Source organism: Protopterus annectens, chromosome 13.part0, assembly GCF_019279795.1.
Source record: "Protopterus annectens isolate FY-2018-M chromosome 13.part0, PAN1.0, whole genome shotgun sequence".
NCBI lineage: Eukaryota > Metazoa > Chordata > Ceratodontiformes > Protopteridae > Protopterus > Protopterus annectens.
The window spans coordinates 658,979,352-658,999,603 of NC_056747.1; the positions used below are offsets into that span (position 1 = coordinate 658,979,352).

Genomic DNA, 20,252 nt, shown 5'->3' on the forward strand with positions numbered 1-20,252 from the left:
AGGCACATGGGATGAATCTGAGTACAGATAAGACATTTGCAATGGCAGCAAATGAGGGAAATCAGACAAAGCTGAGAAGGGAAAGTAGTGGAACAGATTAACATATTCAAGTATTTTTGGGAGGGATTGTGGAGGTAAAGGGAAGGCTGAATAAGGAAGTCAAAGCCAGAATCAGAATGGCTGCAGCCAACTGGCACAGAGTATCAGCGATAGTCTATGACAGAAGAATGCCAAAGAAGATGAAAAGTAAGATGTACAAAACAGTGTTACGACCAGTACTACTGTACGGTACAGAAACCTGGGCAATGTAGGTACAGCAGTTGAGGAAGCTGGAGGGAATGTTGATGAAGTGTCTGACGTGGGTGGCAGGATGTACTCTGTTGGACAGATGGAAAAATCAGGACATCAGAACAGAAGACAAAGAAAACTCAATTGCAGAGAAGGTCAAAGAAGACAGATTATGGTGGTTCAGGCACCATACCTCTCTCAACCTCGTAGAGCAGAAAATATGGGCAAAGCCATAAATAATGGGACAAAATCCAAAAATAGGGACAATTTTTTAAAATTTTCTATGGTGTAACAGCAGTATTTAATAGAGCAGGCTTTGCATTTGCAAGACTTTTCAGTATAAAGTCTGAAAGTCAAATGTCTGCCATCATTTTCTGACTTCAATCCTCAGTGATTTGCAACCGATTTGCCAGAAAACAAAAATTTTATGAGGGAAAAAGCCAAAAAATGAGACAAAAATCTGTACAGCTGAGAGCTATGCTGGGCAACTGTACAGAAAAGCAGCAGACAATATGGTAATAAAGATTTGGGACATACAGAAAGAAGGCCAGAGGAAACAAGGGCATCAAGCAAAGAAATAGATGGATTGTGTGAGGTAAGACCTACGACAGGTATGACTGATGAAGGTATGAGAGTAGCACTGAATTTAGAGAAATGGCAACAGCTGACAACACCCAAACCACATGTAGAAAAAGGGGATTGATGATGATGATGATGATTATGACCAACAGAACAGTAACCATAAAAACATATATGCATAATTATACATGGGTTCCATGACACTGGTCAGTCTTGGCTAAGATTGACCACTGAACTGTTGACTTACTTTGGATGATAACACAGATGGTTGACAATTGTGCTGTAAAGGATAAAACCCAGGGAACATGCTCCTTCCCCCAAGGACTGTGCAACACTGGAGTTACTAAATATAATTAGCAGGGTGTGGCAGGATACAAAACACTGTTGGTTATATTGCATGCTCCAAGAAGTAACCTTGGAGCATGCTTAGAAACGTGCTGACTTTGTGAGATTTGAAAAGTACAGTAGTGTACACTTACCATAAATGTAGATGTTCGAGTGTATTCACTGTTGCAGTCATTACATTTTGCTAATCTGCTGGCAGGTTGCCCTCAGTCGGCCTGATTAACAAAGTCTTGGGTCCTGCGTTGGTTACTGTCCCTTCTTCCATGACGTCAGGTTGTCAGGGGTATAAAACATGCAGCTGATGCCATTACATAGTTTTTTCTTGGCCCAGATGTCAGGTGCCCCCGGGGAGCAACAACAAAAAAAAAAAAATATATATATATATATATATATATATATATATATATATATATCGGTGTATATAATTATAAACACAAAAAATATACCTCCAAACAAAAGCAAATATACCAAAAAGGCTTTTAAGCATAGTAAACGAAAGAAGAGGTATAGTAAGAGAAAAACAGGAGGCTGGAGGGTGGGTAACCAGGACTGCAACAGTGAATACACTCGAACATCTACATTTATGGTAAGTGTACACAACTGTATTATGTTCTTCGTGTTTCACTGTTGCAGTCATTATATTTGGGTAGATTCCCAAAGCTATGGTTGGGAGGACGGATTTATACAGCATTAGGAGTAGCTATAAGGCCCTGCAGGACAGCAGTGGCAAAGCCAGCTCTGGATTTAGAGAAGAGAGGTAAATGGTAATGTTTGGTGAACGTATGAACTGAGCTCCAGGTAGCAGCTTCTAGAACGTCTCTGGTAGGAACCCCTCGGAGAAAGGCTGCAAAAGTAGATGCAGCCCTGGTGGAATGAGATCTGATCCCCTTGAGGATAGGTTTACCACGGTGCATATAGCAGAAATGAATAAATGGCTTATCCATTTGGAAAGAGTCTGCTTTGAAACATCCTTTCCCTCAGCCCCTGCAGCAAATGCCACCAATAGTTGTTCAGATTTTCTTAGAGATTTTGTCCTATTTAAGTAAAATCTAAGTTGTCTGTGTACATCCAATGAATGGAGAATCCGCTCACCCTTGTTCTGTAGATTGGGAAATAAAGTTGGTAGATGAATGGTCTGATTAAGAGCCACACTGGATACCACCTTAGGCATGAAAGATGGACTGGTCCTGAGAGACACCCTGTCTGCATGAAAAATAATGAAAGGCTCCACTGCCATAAGAGCCTGTAGTTCAGAAATCCTTCTAGCTGAAGTGACTGCTAAAAGGAAAGCTGTTGTTCAGTAGAGAAATTTTAGGTCTACAGTAGCAGCTGGCTCAAAAGGAGAGAGAGTGAGTTTTTCCAAAACAAAATTGAGGTCCCATGCATGGATGGTGCTCTCCTGGGAGGTCTTAAGTTTTTGGCCCCTCTGAGAAACTGCTTTAGCAGAGGATGAGAGAAGAGGGGAGGTTCTGTGTTGTAATGAGCTGAAATGGCAGAGGCATGGATTTTTATGGAAGAAAAAGATAGGCCCTTGTGAAGCATCTCAGTTAAGTATTGCAGAATCTGAGGAATATTGGGCATTGCTGTGCTTATTCCTTGTGATTGGTTCCAGGCACAGAATCTTTTCCATTTGTCAGCATAAGATTTTCTAGTACTAGGCCTTCTAGTCTCCAAATGACATCCATCACAGGTTTGCTGAGGAATGCCAAGGGTGAATTTAGAACATTAGCCATGCTGCAAGATTCAAAGTTTGGAGCTGAGTGTGCAGAATTTGGTAGTTCTGCTGAGACAGTAGATAAGGTGTCACGGAGGAAAGTGTGACACATTGCGCAGGAGTGGCTACCAGTGTTGGCGAGGCCAGTCTGGAGCAATCAGAATAATTTTTGGTTTGTCCTGTCTGACTTTTAGTAGAACTTTGGAGAGCAGAGGCAGAGGGGGAAAAAGCATAGATGATAGGTTTTTCCAGCTGAATGATAGAGCATCCACTTTCCAAGAAAGAAAGACTGATGTAATGGCGTCGGGTGCATGTTTTATACCCCTGACGACCTGGCGTCATAGAAGAAGGGACAGCAACCGACGCAGGACCCAAGACTTTGTTAATCACGCCGACTGAGGGCAACCTGCCAGCAGATTACCCAAATGTAGTGACTGCAACAGTGAAACACGAAGAACATCTACTGTGCCAACGTTAACCATGCTGATGTAACACCAAATCCACTTTCCTCCAAATTCCATACGAGGCTTCAGTTTATCTATAACATTTATCTAATAACAAGTCTTCGTCAAAAAATCATCTAATCACATTTTATCCACTACATTTTACCTGTTATAACTTTGATAATAATGAAAGTTTATGATTTTTGATAACTGGTATGAGCTTTCTTAAAGATTTATAAGTAAGATTGCAGTTAGCTTTTTTAAAGTCTACAGGAATGTACAAGCTGGAAGTGCATTTCCAGAACTTTTTCCCTTTCTTCCACTGCAGTGCAACTGTAGAGAAAATATTTTAAATCAGTGTACTGATTTTATCAAGTGTTTGTTCATTATGGTTGAATGGGTTTGTGTTTCTTTAAAAAGTGGATGTGAGCTGATCATTTCTTAGGAATACTGACTGACTGCTTGTTAAGAAAGAGTATTTCAATGTTCTAGGGGTGAGGTTCAGTTTGTTCTGATGAAGTCAATTCATTGATGAAAGTGCTCAACATGTAACACTGTGTATTTGGACTGTACACTGGGTCTTTTATTTGCTTTTACTCATTCAAAGGAGTTTTCCATGGTCCTTTTGGTGCACTCTTTCTGTGGCAACTGTAGAGTTGTTATATATGTGTTAGGCAGGGTGTGGGGAGAATTTTTTTTTCTGGTTCATATGAAATGAGTTTAGGTAAGTGGTTGAGTGTAAAGCCTGACTATGTGGTGCAGGGGACAGGTTTCCAATTGTGAAGCAGGTAACGGGAGTTCATTTAGTGGCCCTGGCATTGAAGGAAGTGGGCAGGGATAGGAGGAGTGAAAAAAGCATGGACCACTCGTCTTGGCAAAGAAGAAGTTTGCAGGCACACTGGGCAGGATTAACTCCTTGGTGGAGACCTAGGAGTCCACTGCTTGTGCCTCAAGGGTGGTAACAGGGCTGCTTGGAGCGAACACGCCTTGCAGAAGTGAGGGGACATCCTCCACCATCAGCCCATTGCACATGCTCACCATGCCTCACCAGATGTGCTCCAGTATAGATGGCAGAAAGTAAGATAAATCCTCAGATCACTTTGAATTGTTTTCTGAAGGATGTTCTCTCTCATTTGACTCTCGCTCTGGTGATGAAGAATAAATGAGCTGATTGCTTGTGGGGGGAATGACTGACATACAGTAGGGGTAGAGAGCAAAAAAATGCATATATGAGTGTATAACAGCATACATAACTGGTCAAGACCTTGAAATGACTGCAACTACATTGAGTTTCCAGCAGTCAAAAATACTAAATTATACACAAATACAATTATTTTGCAAATGACTGTGCTCCCCTTCCCCCCTACACCTCCAAATACAGTGACTCTGGATCACACAATATTACATATAAGGAAATCTTTCTTATTGCAAGTCCACACATCGAACCTAAAGCATAAAATACACAGTTTAAGCTCTCTGTGCAACCCACATGTCAAACTGCACTTGCATCGGGATTGTGGTACAGAGGGGAAAAAAGGCAGAGTCCTATTTCAGCTTAATCATGGTTTCATTTCTGTAAATTCACAAGTTTTTATTAATAGCTATCTAATGAATCTGACATTTGATCACTCTTACCACAACCTGTGCTTTGATCATTTTCATGCAACTTTATGTATGTGTGTGTTTGTGCATATATATATATATATATATATATATATATATATATACACACACACACACACATTTTTACACATACGCATATCCGTGTGTGTATGTGTATTTATTTATTTATATATATATATATATATATATATATATATATATATATATATATATATATATATATAAAAGAAGTAATCTCCGTGGTATCCCCGAAGTCTCAAAACAACCCACTAAACAAGTATGTGGGTCCAAAAACAAAACAGTGTAAGAAACTTCTCTGTGTGGAAGATTTTCAGTCATATATCTCTAGTTACTCACTGTATATTAATCAGATCCGACAACAGTAGTAGAAGTAACGAACTTAAACTCGTCTTGAGTAAAAAAAAAATAAATAATATATAACTGTGCAGAATAATTAAGTATTCAAAAGTAATCCAAGCAAGGCAAGCAGTCTGTTTCCAGTTGAAAATCCTTTATTAAGTACACAGACAAGCGATCCAAGTAAAACAAAAATAGAGCAATAGTTTCCTCACAAGCAATATTCTTATAGATAGTCTTTAGGGTTCATGTACACAGACCTGAAGAAGTCTAGAAGGACAAAAGTGATCTTTGTTAACAGGTTATGAAAATAGAATATGATTTTTACAACTGATTTTTTTACATGCAAAGTGTATATGTATATATTTATATATATTTTTTGATTGCCAAATGGACTAAGGTTGATATACTTCCAGCCATGTAGTATATTGTCTTGGATAAAATCAAGACTTAATAATCTGGTTAAATAAGTGGTACCACATCATTATAAATTTTATTTAAAGCACATAAGGGTTATATTATTATGACAGCTACTAATTAGGAAAGGAACAGCTCGAATGTCACACTGATGGGGGAAGGGATGTGAATTTAACATGTGTACCAATAACGCTTTGTCTTGCACCACTCCCTTGCCTGATAAAAAGTATATATATATTTAGAAAGCTTGTGAGGAAAAGTACAGTTGTGTACACTTAGCATAAATTTAGATGTTCGAGTGTATTCACTGTTGCAGTCATCACATTTGGGTTTTCTGCCTGCAGGTAGCCCTCAGCCGGCCTGAATACCAGAGTCTTCGGATTTCTGTGTCGGATGCTGTCGCTTCTTCCATGACGTCAGGGGTATAAAACATGCAGCCAATGCCATTACGGCCATTATATGGACTGAAAATCTTCCACACAGAGAAGTTTCTTACACTTTTATTTATGTATATAAAACACACACACACACACACACACACTCTTAGATGTGCTTTCTGTTGGTTGGTTTGTTTGATAGGTAATTAGAATTCTTGCACGGTTTTGTTCTAGTTATATTCACTTACACTGGTAGCAGTTTGTGGTGAAGTGGGTGTTCTGAGATAGCACACAGTGGAATACAAAGGTAATTTGCCTCCTACCACTGTGGTGCAATCTCAGAACTGGTACATTTAAATTAGCTATGCTATGGGAAAGCATGGGGCTTGTCCCCTGAAAAAAACACTTTTCGCTTTTGACTTTGCAATATTGACCCTTCCTGTATATGCTTACCCATCATAAATACACAAACTGCAGATTAAGGAAAAAAAGCCCATACCATCTAATAAAGATTAATAACTGCCTTCCAAAATTAGAAAAAGGCAAGATATTTTTTGTCAACCTCCAATCATTTATTAAGCAAGTTATTTACTGCTCACCTTGATGAGATATTGGTACTGCTGGGCATTTCTGTCCAAGCCTAGCCTCCTCAGAAGGTCATCATCTCCTCCCTCCAGCAGCTGGTAGAAGATGTGAAAATTCCTTTCACCGTGATTCTGATGGACCACTCTGGATTTCTCCAACAAGTAGTTCAGAATATGGCCCCCAACAGGGGCACCCTAAACAAAACAAAAAAATGTTCCATTATAAGCATAACAAATTCAATGACTCTTCATTTTTTGTGATAGTGACCTGCATGTAATAACACTGAAAAGTAAACAGTAAAAGATCAGGAATGGTAAATATCTCTTTCCATTATTAAACTGAACATTTTTTTAATCCAGCAGACAAGATTCTGGAAAACCAGTTTTCTTAGCCATCAAATTACTATATCTTCCAGGACATCGAACACTGATGTCTCAGATGGTCATCACCACTAATCATGACTTTCTATGTGACCTACTAATGAAGGTTAATTTCTGTAGTTGTCTTCGGCATAAAGGCTTGACTTGTTCATATGGACACACTGTTTTTAAGAAATATGATGTACGGGCGTGGGGGTTAGAAGAAACAGCATACAATTCCCAAGTCTTTCTTGCTGAAGTAACTAGCACTAAAAATCTGGTCTTTGAGGTTAAAAGCTTACAGTCTATTTTGGCCATCAGCTCCTTGGGAGGCAGTGTCAGTTTTTACAGTGTAAAGTTAAAGTGTCAGGCAGATACATGTTTTTAAAGATGAGGTCTCAACAAGAAATAACCTCTGAGAAAGGCCTTGCAAAACTTTAAAGATGCTAAGGAAGAAGCATTGAAACCATTACGAAAATAAGAGATTTCTGATGAATAAAATAACAGTGAAACAGCTTGAGCCTTGATTAAAAATACTAAGAAGGGGTCAAGTCCCTAGTCAGTGACCCACAAAGAAAACTTTGTCCACTTTCTTACATGAATCTTTCCAGTAAAGGGCTTCTGGGTAGCATTAAGTATCTGGACCCGCTTGAGAGGATAAGCATGGTCCCCTGCCATCAGTGGAACTAAAAGGCCTTGCAGCTAGTTTGAGAGACAAAGTCCAGGTAAGACTTGCCAGAAGATCCTTTAACTATATGAGAAGAGGTTTCTCCACATAATACAGCCACAGTAAGGGAAGCCAAATGTTTTGAGGCCAAAATGGGGTATACAGGATTCCAGCCTGATTTACGATGACCTTCGAGAACTTGAGCATAAAAGGAAGTAAAGGGAAAAGCACAGAATGAGGGACATTTTTGCTAGCACACCAGGCACATTAGTATATATTGTTATACATAAGTGACTAATTAGCTGAACCTTGCAGGGCTGGAAATGTGATACTCTAGCCAACTAAAGGAGAGAAGATGGGAGGAGTAATATGTGAAGCAACTGAAGCACACAAAAGTTGAAATTTAAAAGTATGTTATCTTGGCAATAAGCTAGTACTTCTAGAAGTTCTTTTCACAGAATGTATAATACATCAGTAGGAAACACATTTGTAAGAGACACTGCAGGACAATAAATGATACTTTTTACTGAGGCCACTCAAAATAGCACTACTTTTCAGTTCTTCCATTCTGAGTCAATGAGACTTTGATGTGACAGTCCAGCCATGGGTATTGTAATCTCATATACAGTGCCCTCAGAGTGCATTATAGGGAGACTTAGCTATAGAAGAAAACAAGCACTCATCAGGATGACTGCCCCAAGAGGCACTGAGGATTACAAGCAGAATAAAATCAGTAGTGACTACTTTTTTCTTGTGCATATAGGTTTGCAATGTGTGGGAATTCAAGAAAAAAATAAAAAATTTTTTTTTTTTTTGTTTTTTATTTACCGTAGTGGTCCTTTAATGTTTGCAAGGACACTGAGGGGAGGGGAAGAGGAAGGAAAACATTTACTAAATAAACAATTGCTGTTCTTAACAGTATTTCTATGAAACACTGGCATAATATAAATTGCACATTTTACAGTAAAGCATTTTTACTTATGTGTGATAAAGATACTAAAGTAAACAGATGTCTTTTTTCTCTTTCTTCTTTTTTAGTATTAAGAAATGTAGGCATTACAATGTAAAAAGAGAAAAAAGGCTAAACAAAAGCATGTTTAAGTTAATAAGATGTAATCTTAGGTTGAGGTGGGGGTATGTGTGCAAAAGTATACAGATCATAACATATGCAGAGCCAATATGTTTTCTCTTATTTTACACAGGTAAGTAAGACCTGTGACTTAATTTAATAGGTTTTAAGTGGAAACAAGTAAATACAAGAACACTGAAAATAATGAAAGTGTTTTCCTTTAGCAATAAATCTTTTAGCTTGTTTTTAGAAGCCTACAGCTAAGGACTGAATTTTTTCTCTTATATTTTCATGGAGACAAGCTGATAATAGGGCAATAAAAAGCCAGAACACTGGTTTCTTCAAGGCTAAAAGTTAATGTTTTCTGAAAGCATACAAGTTGCTTTTCACATCTGAGAGGGGAAGAAGGATAGAAAAAGAAAAGCCAACTATTAGTGTAAGTACAAGAATGGACAATAACATGCATCTTAGCACAGATAACCTTGATTTTAGGCCAATTAAAGCTTGTGCTTGCAGTTGTCTGTTTGGGACAATTGTTCCTATTAGCAGGGATCAACGTTATTACCTGAAGATGTACATAGTTTTGAGTGTTTGCATTATATTAATAGGTTGTGGGGTTGTTCTGAGGTGTGTATTTTTGAGGGTTTTCATTAAAACAAAGTCTTTTAAAATGCAACACAGGTTCCAATGTGGCTGGTAAGAAAAAAGTATAAAGGATTAACCTGCTAAACATTAGTGGGTGCATGTACCACAAAAAAATGGAAATAGACATTTAAAAAACTATCACATATTACAGATGGGAATAATGATTTCTTATAATGGCAATACTTTCCATATTATCTTGGAATGTGAATGGTCTCACAAGTATAAACAAAAAGGAAATAATATTTAATTATATTAAGAAATGCAGAGTGCAAACAGACACATTTGGAAATAAACGAACATGTGAATTTGATAAAGAAAAGATTTCAGGATGGATATTCAGCAAAACTGAGCATGTGAAATTGATAAAGAAAGGATTTCAGGATGGATATTCAGCAGAATATCAGGTACAAAGGAAAAGAAGTACATATAATAATTGCTAAAGATGCTCCGTATTGCTAGAAGAGGAAATAAAAAGATAATAGTAGATTTGTGGTAGTAAGGGTTATTGGCAAGGTATGAGGATTATGTATTTATATTCTACCTAAAACTGCTATTATAGAGCTTAAATTTGGGAGAAATAATCATCTTTTAGCAGGGAATATCAATTACAGGTGTGGAATGGAATTTTATTTGCAACAATGAGGATGTATTTGTGGGCCTAGAAGGAAAAATATCACAAAAAACTAGATTTATTAAGAAATGTATGAAAATATTTTGTATGTAAGATATGAAATCAGTAGCAGAAACTCTGAGAAAATTTGCATATTATTCTCCAAGGTACAATCACTGGGCTAGACCAGACAGAAATTGTATTTCACAGGAACAAGTGCATTTATTTGAGAACTTTGATACACATCCAATAACTATTTCAGGTAATGCACCAATTGTTGTTGTTGTCTTTCGGCTTTTCCCGGTTAGGGGTGGCCACAGCGGAACTCCGGTCCGCTAATGACTGGCAGTAGATTTTCACAGTGCCGAGTTGCCAGCTCGACACCCAACCTTCAAATTACGAAGATAAAAATGCAGTGTAATGAAGTAAAAAATGTGACACTGGCACTTTACACCTACCTGTTAAAAAGAGAGGAATTTAAGGAATGGGTACTGGAAATTATTCAGGGTTTATTAGGGAAGATAGAAAGTACTCCAGAAATGATAGCTAATGAGTGGGATAAATAAAAGTGAAGTTTAAAAATACAGTAGAAATAAAAGAAAAAGAGATGGTTAAAAAGTAACAAGACTTATTTACAGGGACTGAAAGTATTACAGAACAAAGGGAATTTCACAGAACAAGAAGAGGTGCAATTGCAGAGTGCTAAAGAGAAAACAAGGGAGAACCTGGACAATATGCATGAGTTTAGAAATAACACCGTTAAGCAATTGTTTTTTTTTTTGATAACTCCAGAGCACAAAAACTTTTGGCACAACAACTTAGACAAAGTAGAAAAGGTCGCTGCCAAATTTAGTGAGCCTAAAACAAGAAAAGTAACCTGAAGCTTATGCCAAGAAGTGGAAAAATCAAGAAGAAATAGAAATAGTTATGGAAGACTTAAATATCCCAAAGTTAGAGGTAGATGAAGCTCAACAATTAACAGGAAGAGAGAAAATTAAAAAGGGTGATTTATCCCCAATCTGCAGGAAAGTGTACAGACATAGATGGTATTCCGAGAGAAGTTTAGAAGCTAGGAGGGAAAAAAGTGATAAGGCTCTGGAAGGTTTTGTTTAACAGCATTTTCAAAGAAGGGGAAGCATCAATGTCATGGAAAAAAAACTGCGATGGCTATAACACCTAAAAGCAGTAAAGACCCATCCGATTCAACTTGATATAGGCCCATTTCAATTTTAAACCATGATTATAAAGTGTTTAAGTCTGTAATTTCTAAAAGAATGACAAAGGTACTGCCAAAACTGATAGATATGGATCAGTGTGGTTTTGTGGAGGGGATGCAAACATTTGACAACATTAATAGAACTATGATGATCCAGAGGGAAGCAGAGTAAGAAAATACTGCTGCTGTTAGCTGGTTTTGATGTAGAGAAAGCATTTGACAGAGGAAGCTGGGATTTTATGAGTAGGGCAATGAAGGCATTTGCATGTCCTGATAAAGTTCTTTAGAAGGATATGCAAGTGATCAGAGGTAAAAATCTAAGTGGGAAGGTTCCTCTCTTACAAGTTTACTCAGTTCTGTCTGAATAAAGGAACCGGGAAGTCTTCCTTCTTTCCCCTTTATTTGCTTTATGTTTAGAACCACTGGTAAAGAAAATAAGAGACTCAGAAATTCAAGGACATAATTGGTTTGGTATTGAGGAAATGTTGATTTGCAGATGCTATTTTGTACCTGACAATATCGGAAAAGGACACTGTAATATTGTGAAACCTTCTGAGAAAGTTCTGTTTTTTGGGATATAAAATTAATGACAATAAAACTCTCTGTAAACTATAGACACACACACACATGTTGGTTCAGCAATACCCTATGGGGACATTATAAAATGGAACTACTTAAGGAGTATGGGTTAAAAAGGATTATGTTATGGCAGATAATATGTGGGAAGAGACTAAAGAAAATATAATGCAAACACAGAGAAACTGGAAGTTCTTTTCTATATATAAGGATAGCAAGATACAAGCAGTAAAAATGTTTTTTATCCCTTTAGTTTTATACACTGGTCAGGCATATTTTTATCAACCAGAGGAGAAGTTGTCAATAGTAATTAATAGAGAGTTTAAGGATTTTATCTGGGGAAGGAAGAGGGCAAGAGTCAAATGGGATAAGTTAATCCTTTCAATGAAACAAGGAGGTTTGGGATTACCTGATTTGAAGGGATATTTTAGAGCTACACAGTTATGGCTCTTATACATAACACAAGCAGAAAGTTACAAGTCAAATTGGAAAAGGATGATGATAAAAGCAGGGAGGTAACTGAAGAAATAAGGAAAGAGTGGAATTTTGGATGCAGATCCTTAAGGAGAATATGAATATAATATTCTGTATGACTGTTAAACTAACATAACATATACCAAGAACTAAGCCAACAAAGGAATGGAGAAAGGAGATTCTATTGATAGGGATGACTACAATTAGGAGTACAGAGAACAGGCAGGGGGGGCTGGAATTTACTGGAGAGAGCTGGCAAAGAAACCAAGGTAATGGAAGTAAATAATCAGATAGGGAAAGGTCAAAGCATGAGAATGGGCCATGAATACATTTGGACTACAGGCTAGAGATTGCCTTCCCTATCAGGTACTGATATCAGAGTATAGGCAAACAGAAAGGGACAGGAATCCTAAATAAAAGACCTGCACTGGTTCAGCTTTTTAGTTGAATGCAGAACATAAGCTGCTATTAAAAAAGAGATAATTAGTAGAGCTCATAAAATATTGCTTGACAACTACAGGAATCAATCAGAGGAGGGCAAAAAGACTGGAAAGAGCTCAGATATGCAATTCAAAAAGAAACAAAGGAAGGACATATGTATGACTCCTAAATATGCAACAAAATCTAGAAAATTTAGCATTTTTACCTGGAAGTGTTTGCATAGATACTTTGATACCCCAAGCAGGATCCAAAGAATTTTTCCTCAGATAGATGGAAAATGTTGGAGGTGTAATACAGAAGAAGGAGGTACCTGGGAGTACATGTTCACAGAATGTGGTGAGTTGGTAGACTTTAAAAATTCCATACAGAGTACTCTTGTCAGGAATACTGGCAAGCAAATGACTGTAACTAAGACATTTTTTGAGCTGGGGCACATGATCTGAATTGCATACGCACAGTAAGGCCTTATGGCAAGTTTAATTCTGGTGGCTGCCAAAAAAGCAATTACTAGAAAATGGAAATCGAAGTTTAAATCAACCATATTTGAAGTAGTGAATATTATAACAGAGATAATGGAAGTGGGATCTTTAGAAAAGGGTAGGAGTAAATTACACTGAAAAAAATGGAAATGTGGGAAACAATTACATGCAGAAAACTGTTTTGGAGAAGGAGTGAGGTTTAAGAGAAGGCAGGAGTTGAATTGAACAATTTATGTGATGCTGTACTGATTATATTGTATCCACAACGGATAATGTTTGTAAATGCAAACTTGTTACTATAGTTTGATTACTTTTATATACATTTAAGTTTGCCAGTGTCACAAGTGATACTTTAATAAAGGTGTTTTAAAAAAATGCGACTCCCTTGTGGGTGCACGAAGGAGGTACTTGTAGAGACAGAGGAATAGTCTGGTTCCTGACAGCATAAAATGTGCTGTAACAGTCGCCACATGTTTGGTGAATACCACGGTGGCCATGTTAAGACCAACTGGGACAGTTCTAAATTGGGAATGACTATTTTTCACACCCTAAGTCACAGAACCTTCTTGGGTGCCCTGGCTATCCTGACAAGAAGGTAGGTGCATGGAGATTCAAACAGCACATCATGTCCCCTCGTTTTCTTGAAGTGGAAGGATCAACTGCATCATAAACATCCAGTTTTTTTGTCACTGCTGCAAATTGGTTTAAACTACTGAGATTTAGGGTAGACTTTTTTTTGTTAGTGGGAACAAGAAAAGAATCCTGAATAAACTTAAAATACTCAATGGTTTGGCAGGACTTCTTGGATCTCTCTCTTCTTCAAGAGGTTTGCAACTACTAGATTCACACCACCTTCTAATAAATGGGATGAGGGAAGGGAATGAAATTCTACCAACCCTTGCAGCTGCATCTGAGCTAACCCTAATCTTTTCATGATTGACTCCAAGAATCTTAGCACCAAAAAGACCATCAGAGTAAATAATGTCAAAGCAGAAGAGGTCAGCTATGACTAAATCTGTCCAGGTCTCAACACAAAGACCAAGTCTACAATGAGGGCAGCTTCAGTGCCAGTAACTCAGACAGAGGCATTTTTCACACCAAGAAGTTCTCCAAGGGTATCTGTGTCAGTGTTGGAGCAGAGTGCCTGGGACCTAATGACCTTCTGTGTACAGAAACTCAGCACTGAAGTAACAGGTACTCGAGGTAGCAATAATGCTAAAACAGACATCAATATTTTAGTTGAAATAGAGGCATGCTGAAGAAACATCAGCCCCAAAGCACCCAAAGCAAAAACGGGGCCCAAGGAATGGGCAACTCAAGAGGAAGGAACCTGACCTCTTCTTGCTACCCTGGATACTGAGGAGGGAGGAAAGAATGCATATCCCATCTCAACCTTAAAAATTACTATTATCTTGTCCCAGTCCATGTTGACAGCTGTAGATCGACTGCAGAGAGATCTAGAAAAGCATACTGAAAAATAAGAAGGAAGGTCTGCACTTCAGAGGAAGAACTTTCTAAATCGTTGGAGAAGTTGATCTTTTTTTGGGGGGGGGGCATCCTCCCATACTGAAGCCTCAAGTTGAGAGACCCCTGAAGATGAATGCTATTCGGAACCCTCCTACAGCAGGACTATCTTTACAAGGGGAGCCCTCCAAAATATGGCACTGTGAGGGTGGGATAGGATGATCTAATTGATTCCTTGACAGCCCCACTTTCATCAACCTTTCTTTCATCATTTTTATTTCTGAACCTCATATATGAATCGCTAGGCAATAACACCACTAAGAATAATTTCTATAGTGGCTTGGATCGAAAACCTCACAGATGTAACAAAGACCTTTCAGAATTTCTACTTCGAGGCATACTATATGAAGTGTGTGTCCTAAGGAGGAATTTTATGTCTACATTTTTGAACATTTTTGAACCCAGAGACCTTGTTCTTACTCACGTCCCAAGACAATCTAATACCCTTAACTTTAATAAAGGAGGTTAAAACTCCTGCATTACATACAAAAATATATAATTTCTAATACAAGGCTAAGCAACTTAGCAGTAACAGACAATTTGAGTAAAGCAAAAGAAATAGCATCCAAATGATATAGTCACCTAGCAGGAGCACAGGTAGTAAACGACTTGCTCACAATAAATCAGACAAACAGAATTCTAGAAAGAACAGAAAAGGACCAAAATTAGTAGTTCAGTAAGTTGGACTATGAGGAAGCATGCTACCAAAAATATAGAACATTTGAAACTTGAAGAAAACAGGCTTGGGAGAGTCTCTTGATGCCAGCAATAAACAACAAATGAGATTGGAGAGGTATGGAAGCATTAAGGGAATACCGTCAGGAGTATTGACGCTGGGAGAGTCTCAAAGTGTCAAGTGACTGCCACATGCACCTACCACCTTCTGTTCAGGTGGACAGGCTGGATCATATAACATCTGTGGTTTCAAGTAGTGAACATTTCCCTGCTGTAGTCTGGCCCAAGGTTACAGGAAAGTGGATAAATTGCATGAAAGTCAAATATATTATCAAGCTGCTTGAAGTACCCAAACAGAAAACTGATCTGCATAGTGTACCACTCTCTCAAATCCCTGGAACACCTCTAAATGTTTCCTTATTTTTTACAAGGCTTCTGCAGTGTGCAGTGCCATCAGCTAGGTGAACACAGGCTCCAGTGGTCATTTCATGCACATTTACTGTGGGTCTGTCCCTCTGACAAAACTGTTGACTGCCCACCAAGTTTTCAGCATCTACCAGGTACCACCAGCCACTGTACACCGCACTCCAAGAATAATTAGTGCCTATGGCTGCACAGTCTTATCCCTCCCAAATTGATTGGTGACAATGGGACTCAGGTCACCATCATAAAGATTACAGTTAATGAACAGAAATCACAAGGTCTTTAAAAGGTGTGATCTAACATTGATTTAGTGACAAGCAGTCTGCCTTGGTTATGGGACCTTATGCTGTGAGGACAAGAAATTTAATTTATGACCTTTTCAAATTACAGCAATTTGTTTTGTAAAATACACAGAAGCTTTTTTTTTTAATATGGAAATACATCATACAGAGCACAAACTATGTAACTCCAACACCGCCTGGACACTTTATTGTTTGTTTAACAAGGTGCCCGTGCTTTCCTGAGGCATGGTGTTGGTTTAGACTTTTGTCTTTTGGTTCAAGTTAAAGTGTCCATGCTTTCCTGAGGCGTGGTGTTGGTTTCGACTTTTGTTTTTTGGTTCAAGTTTAATGGAAATACATCATGTTGCAGTTTGTGTTCCTATTAAACTGCTGCCTAGGTCTGCACTGATGGCTTGCACAATGCATTTAAGAATTGGTAAAGAACATCTGAAACAACAGAAATAGTTCAAATAGCATATGTACTTACCTTGTAATCGAACTGCACATCCATATACTTTCCAAATCTGCTGGAATTATCATTGCGCAGAGTCTTAGCATTTCCAAAAGCCTAAAAAGACAGGTAAAAAGGTAAACAGGTAAACAGTTCTGTATTACTGCATCTGAAATCACAGCTATACCATAAGCAAAAAAATTTGTCATTGCTTGCATGAAGGGGAACCTGTCATTACTTCTAATTTCAGATTGTTAAATTCTGTGCTTCAGACTACATTACAACAACTTCTAAGTATACAGAAAGCACCTCCTATACAACTGGTAAATTACCAAGATATCCCTTAGTCTCCATTTCCAAAGACTAAATGCTAGCTACATCCTCAGATTTTTCAGCCCTTTGTCTTAATATATCTAAATGTATGCTTTTCTTTAGTAAAGCAATATCCTGTATATTTCAAACAAAGCAACAGACATTAACCTCTTGAATGTATCTTTCTGTGGCAGTCATAACCTTAGGGAACTCTACAAAAGGCTAAAATTGAAGTCTAGCCAGACTTAAAGGGCGGGGCACCCTTCACCCATGCCTAGAATTACATAACCTTATATTACACACAGACATAATTGTTGCAAAAGTAGTGGATGTCTAAGCAGCTTTGTTTTATGACCCCCCCCCTTTTCTGCACACTGCTGACAAAATAAGTGCTACATCATCAGGAAGACCATTCCCAAGGATCTCAGTCTTAAACCTCTAAGAACAGAGGTACCACTTAATTATGGCAGGAGCATTACCTCTTCAGGATGGGAAGCTTAACCATCTCAAGATGGTATGCTAACAAGGACACAATCCTTCAAAATGTCCCATTTTAAACTCATTCACCCTAACCTATCCATCCACTCTTGATAAACCATATTCAGTTGTTCCATACATAACCAGGCACAACACCATTACCAAGACACATGAAATGACTGTGGTCACCCTTTCCTTATCTGCTTTGCAAAAGCACTACCCATCCCACCCAGCTCCAGACAATCAAGCACAAAGTGAACAGGTAGTTCTAACAAAAAATTTTCAAGTAGTATTCTTCCAAAAAACCTGAGGGAAACCCATCTAATCGCAAAACTATAATTATTTTAGTAAACATAAGCAATAGCATAGTCATAACGTTACACAATGAGGATAAATACTACGATTTTAAAAGTCCCAAATCATTTTCTCCCCATACCCACTAGCCATCATCCCTACTTAAATTAAATGAACCAATGATTTCCCATGGAGAGATTGCTAGTCACAGTAGACCACCATCCAGGCAGTGATTGAGTTTTTCTGTTACATGGCCCTAATTCTCCCCCTTGTGGCTATATGAAAACTCATACAAGCAACACCACACAACACCTTCCCCTGATGGTGTTCATATTCAATCACGTCCCCCTTGATACTTACCAGATGAATGGCTTGGTAGCGCTTTGCTACAATTACAGCATATATGATGATGCTGTAGCCTGCAATACAAATCTCACCCAATAGCTGTCTGCAGTGCAAAGAGTTTGACCACCATATTTCTAACAGGATACACCAGCCAGTATTAGCCACTCACTCCTACCCTCCTCTGCATAGATCCATCAAATCCTGAGTTACTTATTAAATGCATGGCTTTATCTTTCCATGCCATGGAGTCAGGCTTCTATACTGATCAAAATGTACTGTTTAGAGGGACTTTTCAAGATGGAGGTACACTGATCAGCAGCTTAATTTCAGCCAGAGGTAGTTTCTTTACTCACCAGTGGGAGTGGGGAGTACTGAGCTGCTTGTTTGTCCTCAGAGGAGTGGTTAGAAGCAGCAACTAGTAATTTGTCAACCATTTTGGGTCATTTCCTGTTTTTTCCAGCCCCCTGCTATAAAGCGTTAAGCTTTAACACTAGAGCAGTGCCAGTTAATCAGATTTAAACTATTAGGGCTACCTAAAGTCCACTCTTCAAATTTTCCCTTAAAACTACCTTCCTCAAAGTATACTACTGTTCTATTTAGTGTATCCTACAACTATAAATTATCTCTACTTGACTCCCAAGTAGACTTTCTCTATCTGTATAGTGAAGCACTTGCTCCTACAGTACTTATCACCTCGATACAGCACTCTTGTTATAGAAAGTACCCCAAAAAAGCAAACCCCATTTCTCGGTCACCCACATCCCCTAGAACCTTTTCTTAAGTTTTTCTGTCTATTCCTTCTAGCATGTCGAGGGATCAGTTGCTAATGTCCTCTCCTGCTCAGCTGGTGAACCTGGGAATATTGAGGCAATGTTACAATTGCCTCATGTACCTGAACAACCCTCTCCTCCTCCCACAAAACACAAATACATAGATGCAACTATCTGGCCAAACTGGAGGCTGAGCTCTCTCAACATAGGACTGGCATGACCAGACAGGAGGAGAAGGTAACCACACACACTACAGACCCAGTCTCACATAATACCATCACAACCTCAAATCATACACATAAACACACAAAGACATACTCGGAGGCTCTGATCAAAATCTACCAAAACAGCAGAGGCCACCAAAGCAGACACCCAAACAACTACCACCTCAGAACACAACACCTGCAACACATAGACCACACAGTCAGAGTGTCAAGCAGTCATAGCCCTTAAGGCCAAACACAATGCCAGACACACTAGTCATTGGTGACTCCATCGTCAGACACACTGACGTCCCGCTCACCAGACTGAGTAAGGAGAAGGTCACAGTAAGCTGCCTGTCGGGTGCTAGAATCCGCCACATAACGCATGCACTCAGGTCTCTCAACAGCAGGTACAAGTACGACTCAATCATTGTCCACGCTGGTGTTAACGACCTGAGACGTGCCTCCTTGGACTACATGAAAAGAGACATAGAGGAGCTCTCTGATTATGTAGCCCAAGCAGGTATGACCCTGACCTTGAGCAGTATCCTACCTTCACCAAGAATGATGCCACAATACAGAGATAAGATGATCAGCTTTAACAATTGGCTTAAACTCTGGTGTCATTCAAAGGGGATCCAATGTCTGTCTGCCTGGGATGACATGCTGGACAAGCCACGCTGCTTGAAGGGGCTTGCACTTGTCACCCTGGGATTCTTTTGGCAAAGGCTCTTGCCACCCCCATAGTGCCTTTTAGGCAAGGCTCAAATTCTAAACCTACCACCCTAGAAAAAAACAAAGAAAAAAACTAAGGGTAATGCTGCTCAATGCCAGAAGTCTCAACCTCAAGATGCACTTTCGAGGCCCTTCTCAGTATGGAGAACATCGATGTTTGTGCTGTGACAGAAACCTGGTTCAAGGCTCCTGAGAGCACCCCAGCACTATCAGGTTTTACCTCATATCATGCGTTCCGGCCCCAAAACCCGGACAATACCAAGAAAGGAGGGGTATACATATTCATCAAGGACACCCACACCTCAAGATTGGTGGCATCGCACGATGCATCGGAAACCATCCAGGTGCAATTAACCATAGGCAAGACTGCTCTGCAATTTGTAGCATGTTACAGGCCACCCTAAACTCAGGAACCTCATATGGCCTTCCTGAAAACACTGGAGGGATAAATGTATCTCCGAACACCATCATACTAGGTGACTTCAACTACCCTAATAT

At 38.9% G+C, this 20,252-nt stretch overlaps 1 protein-coding gene across 3 annotated transcripts in view; it reads right to left on the reverse strand.

The window, feature by feature from the left end:
• MYO1C (myosin IC) overlaps nucleotides 1–20,252 on the reverse strand; it is a 1,794,562-nt gene that overhangs the window by 633,909 nt on the left and 1,140,401 nt on the right. For all 3 annotated transcript variants that reach the window (XM_044054342.1, XM_044054344.1, XM_044054343.1), the window contains exons 5-6: nucleotides 16,655–16,735; nucleotides 6,743–6,922 (exon numbers count right to left, since the gene is read on the reverse strand). In XM_044054342.1, the coding sequence (XP_043910277.1) occupies nucleotides 6,743–6,922; nucleotides 16,655–16,735 (261 nt within the window). The remainder of the gene's footprint in view (nucleotides 1–6,742; nucleotides 6,923–16,654; nucleotides 16,736–20,252) is intronic.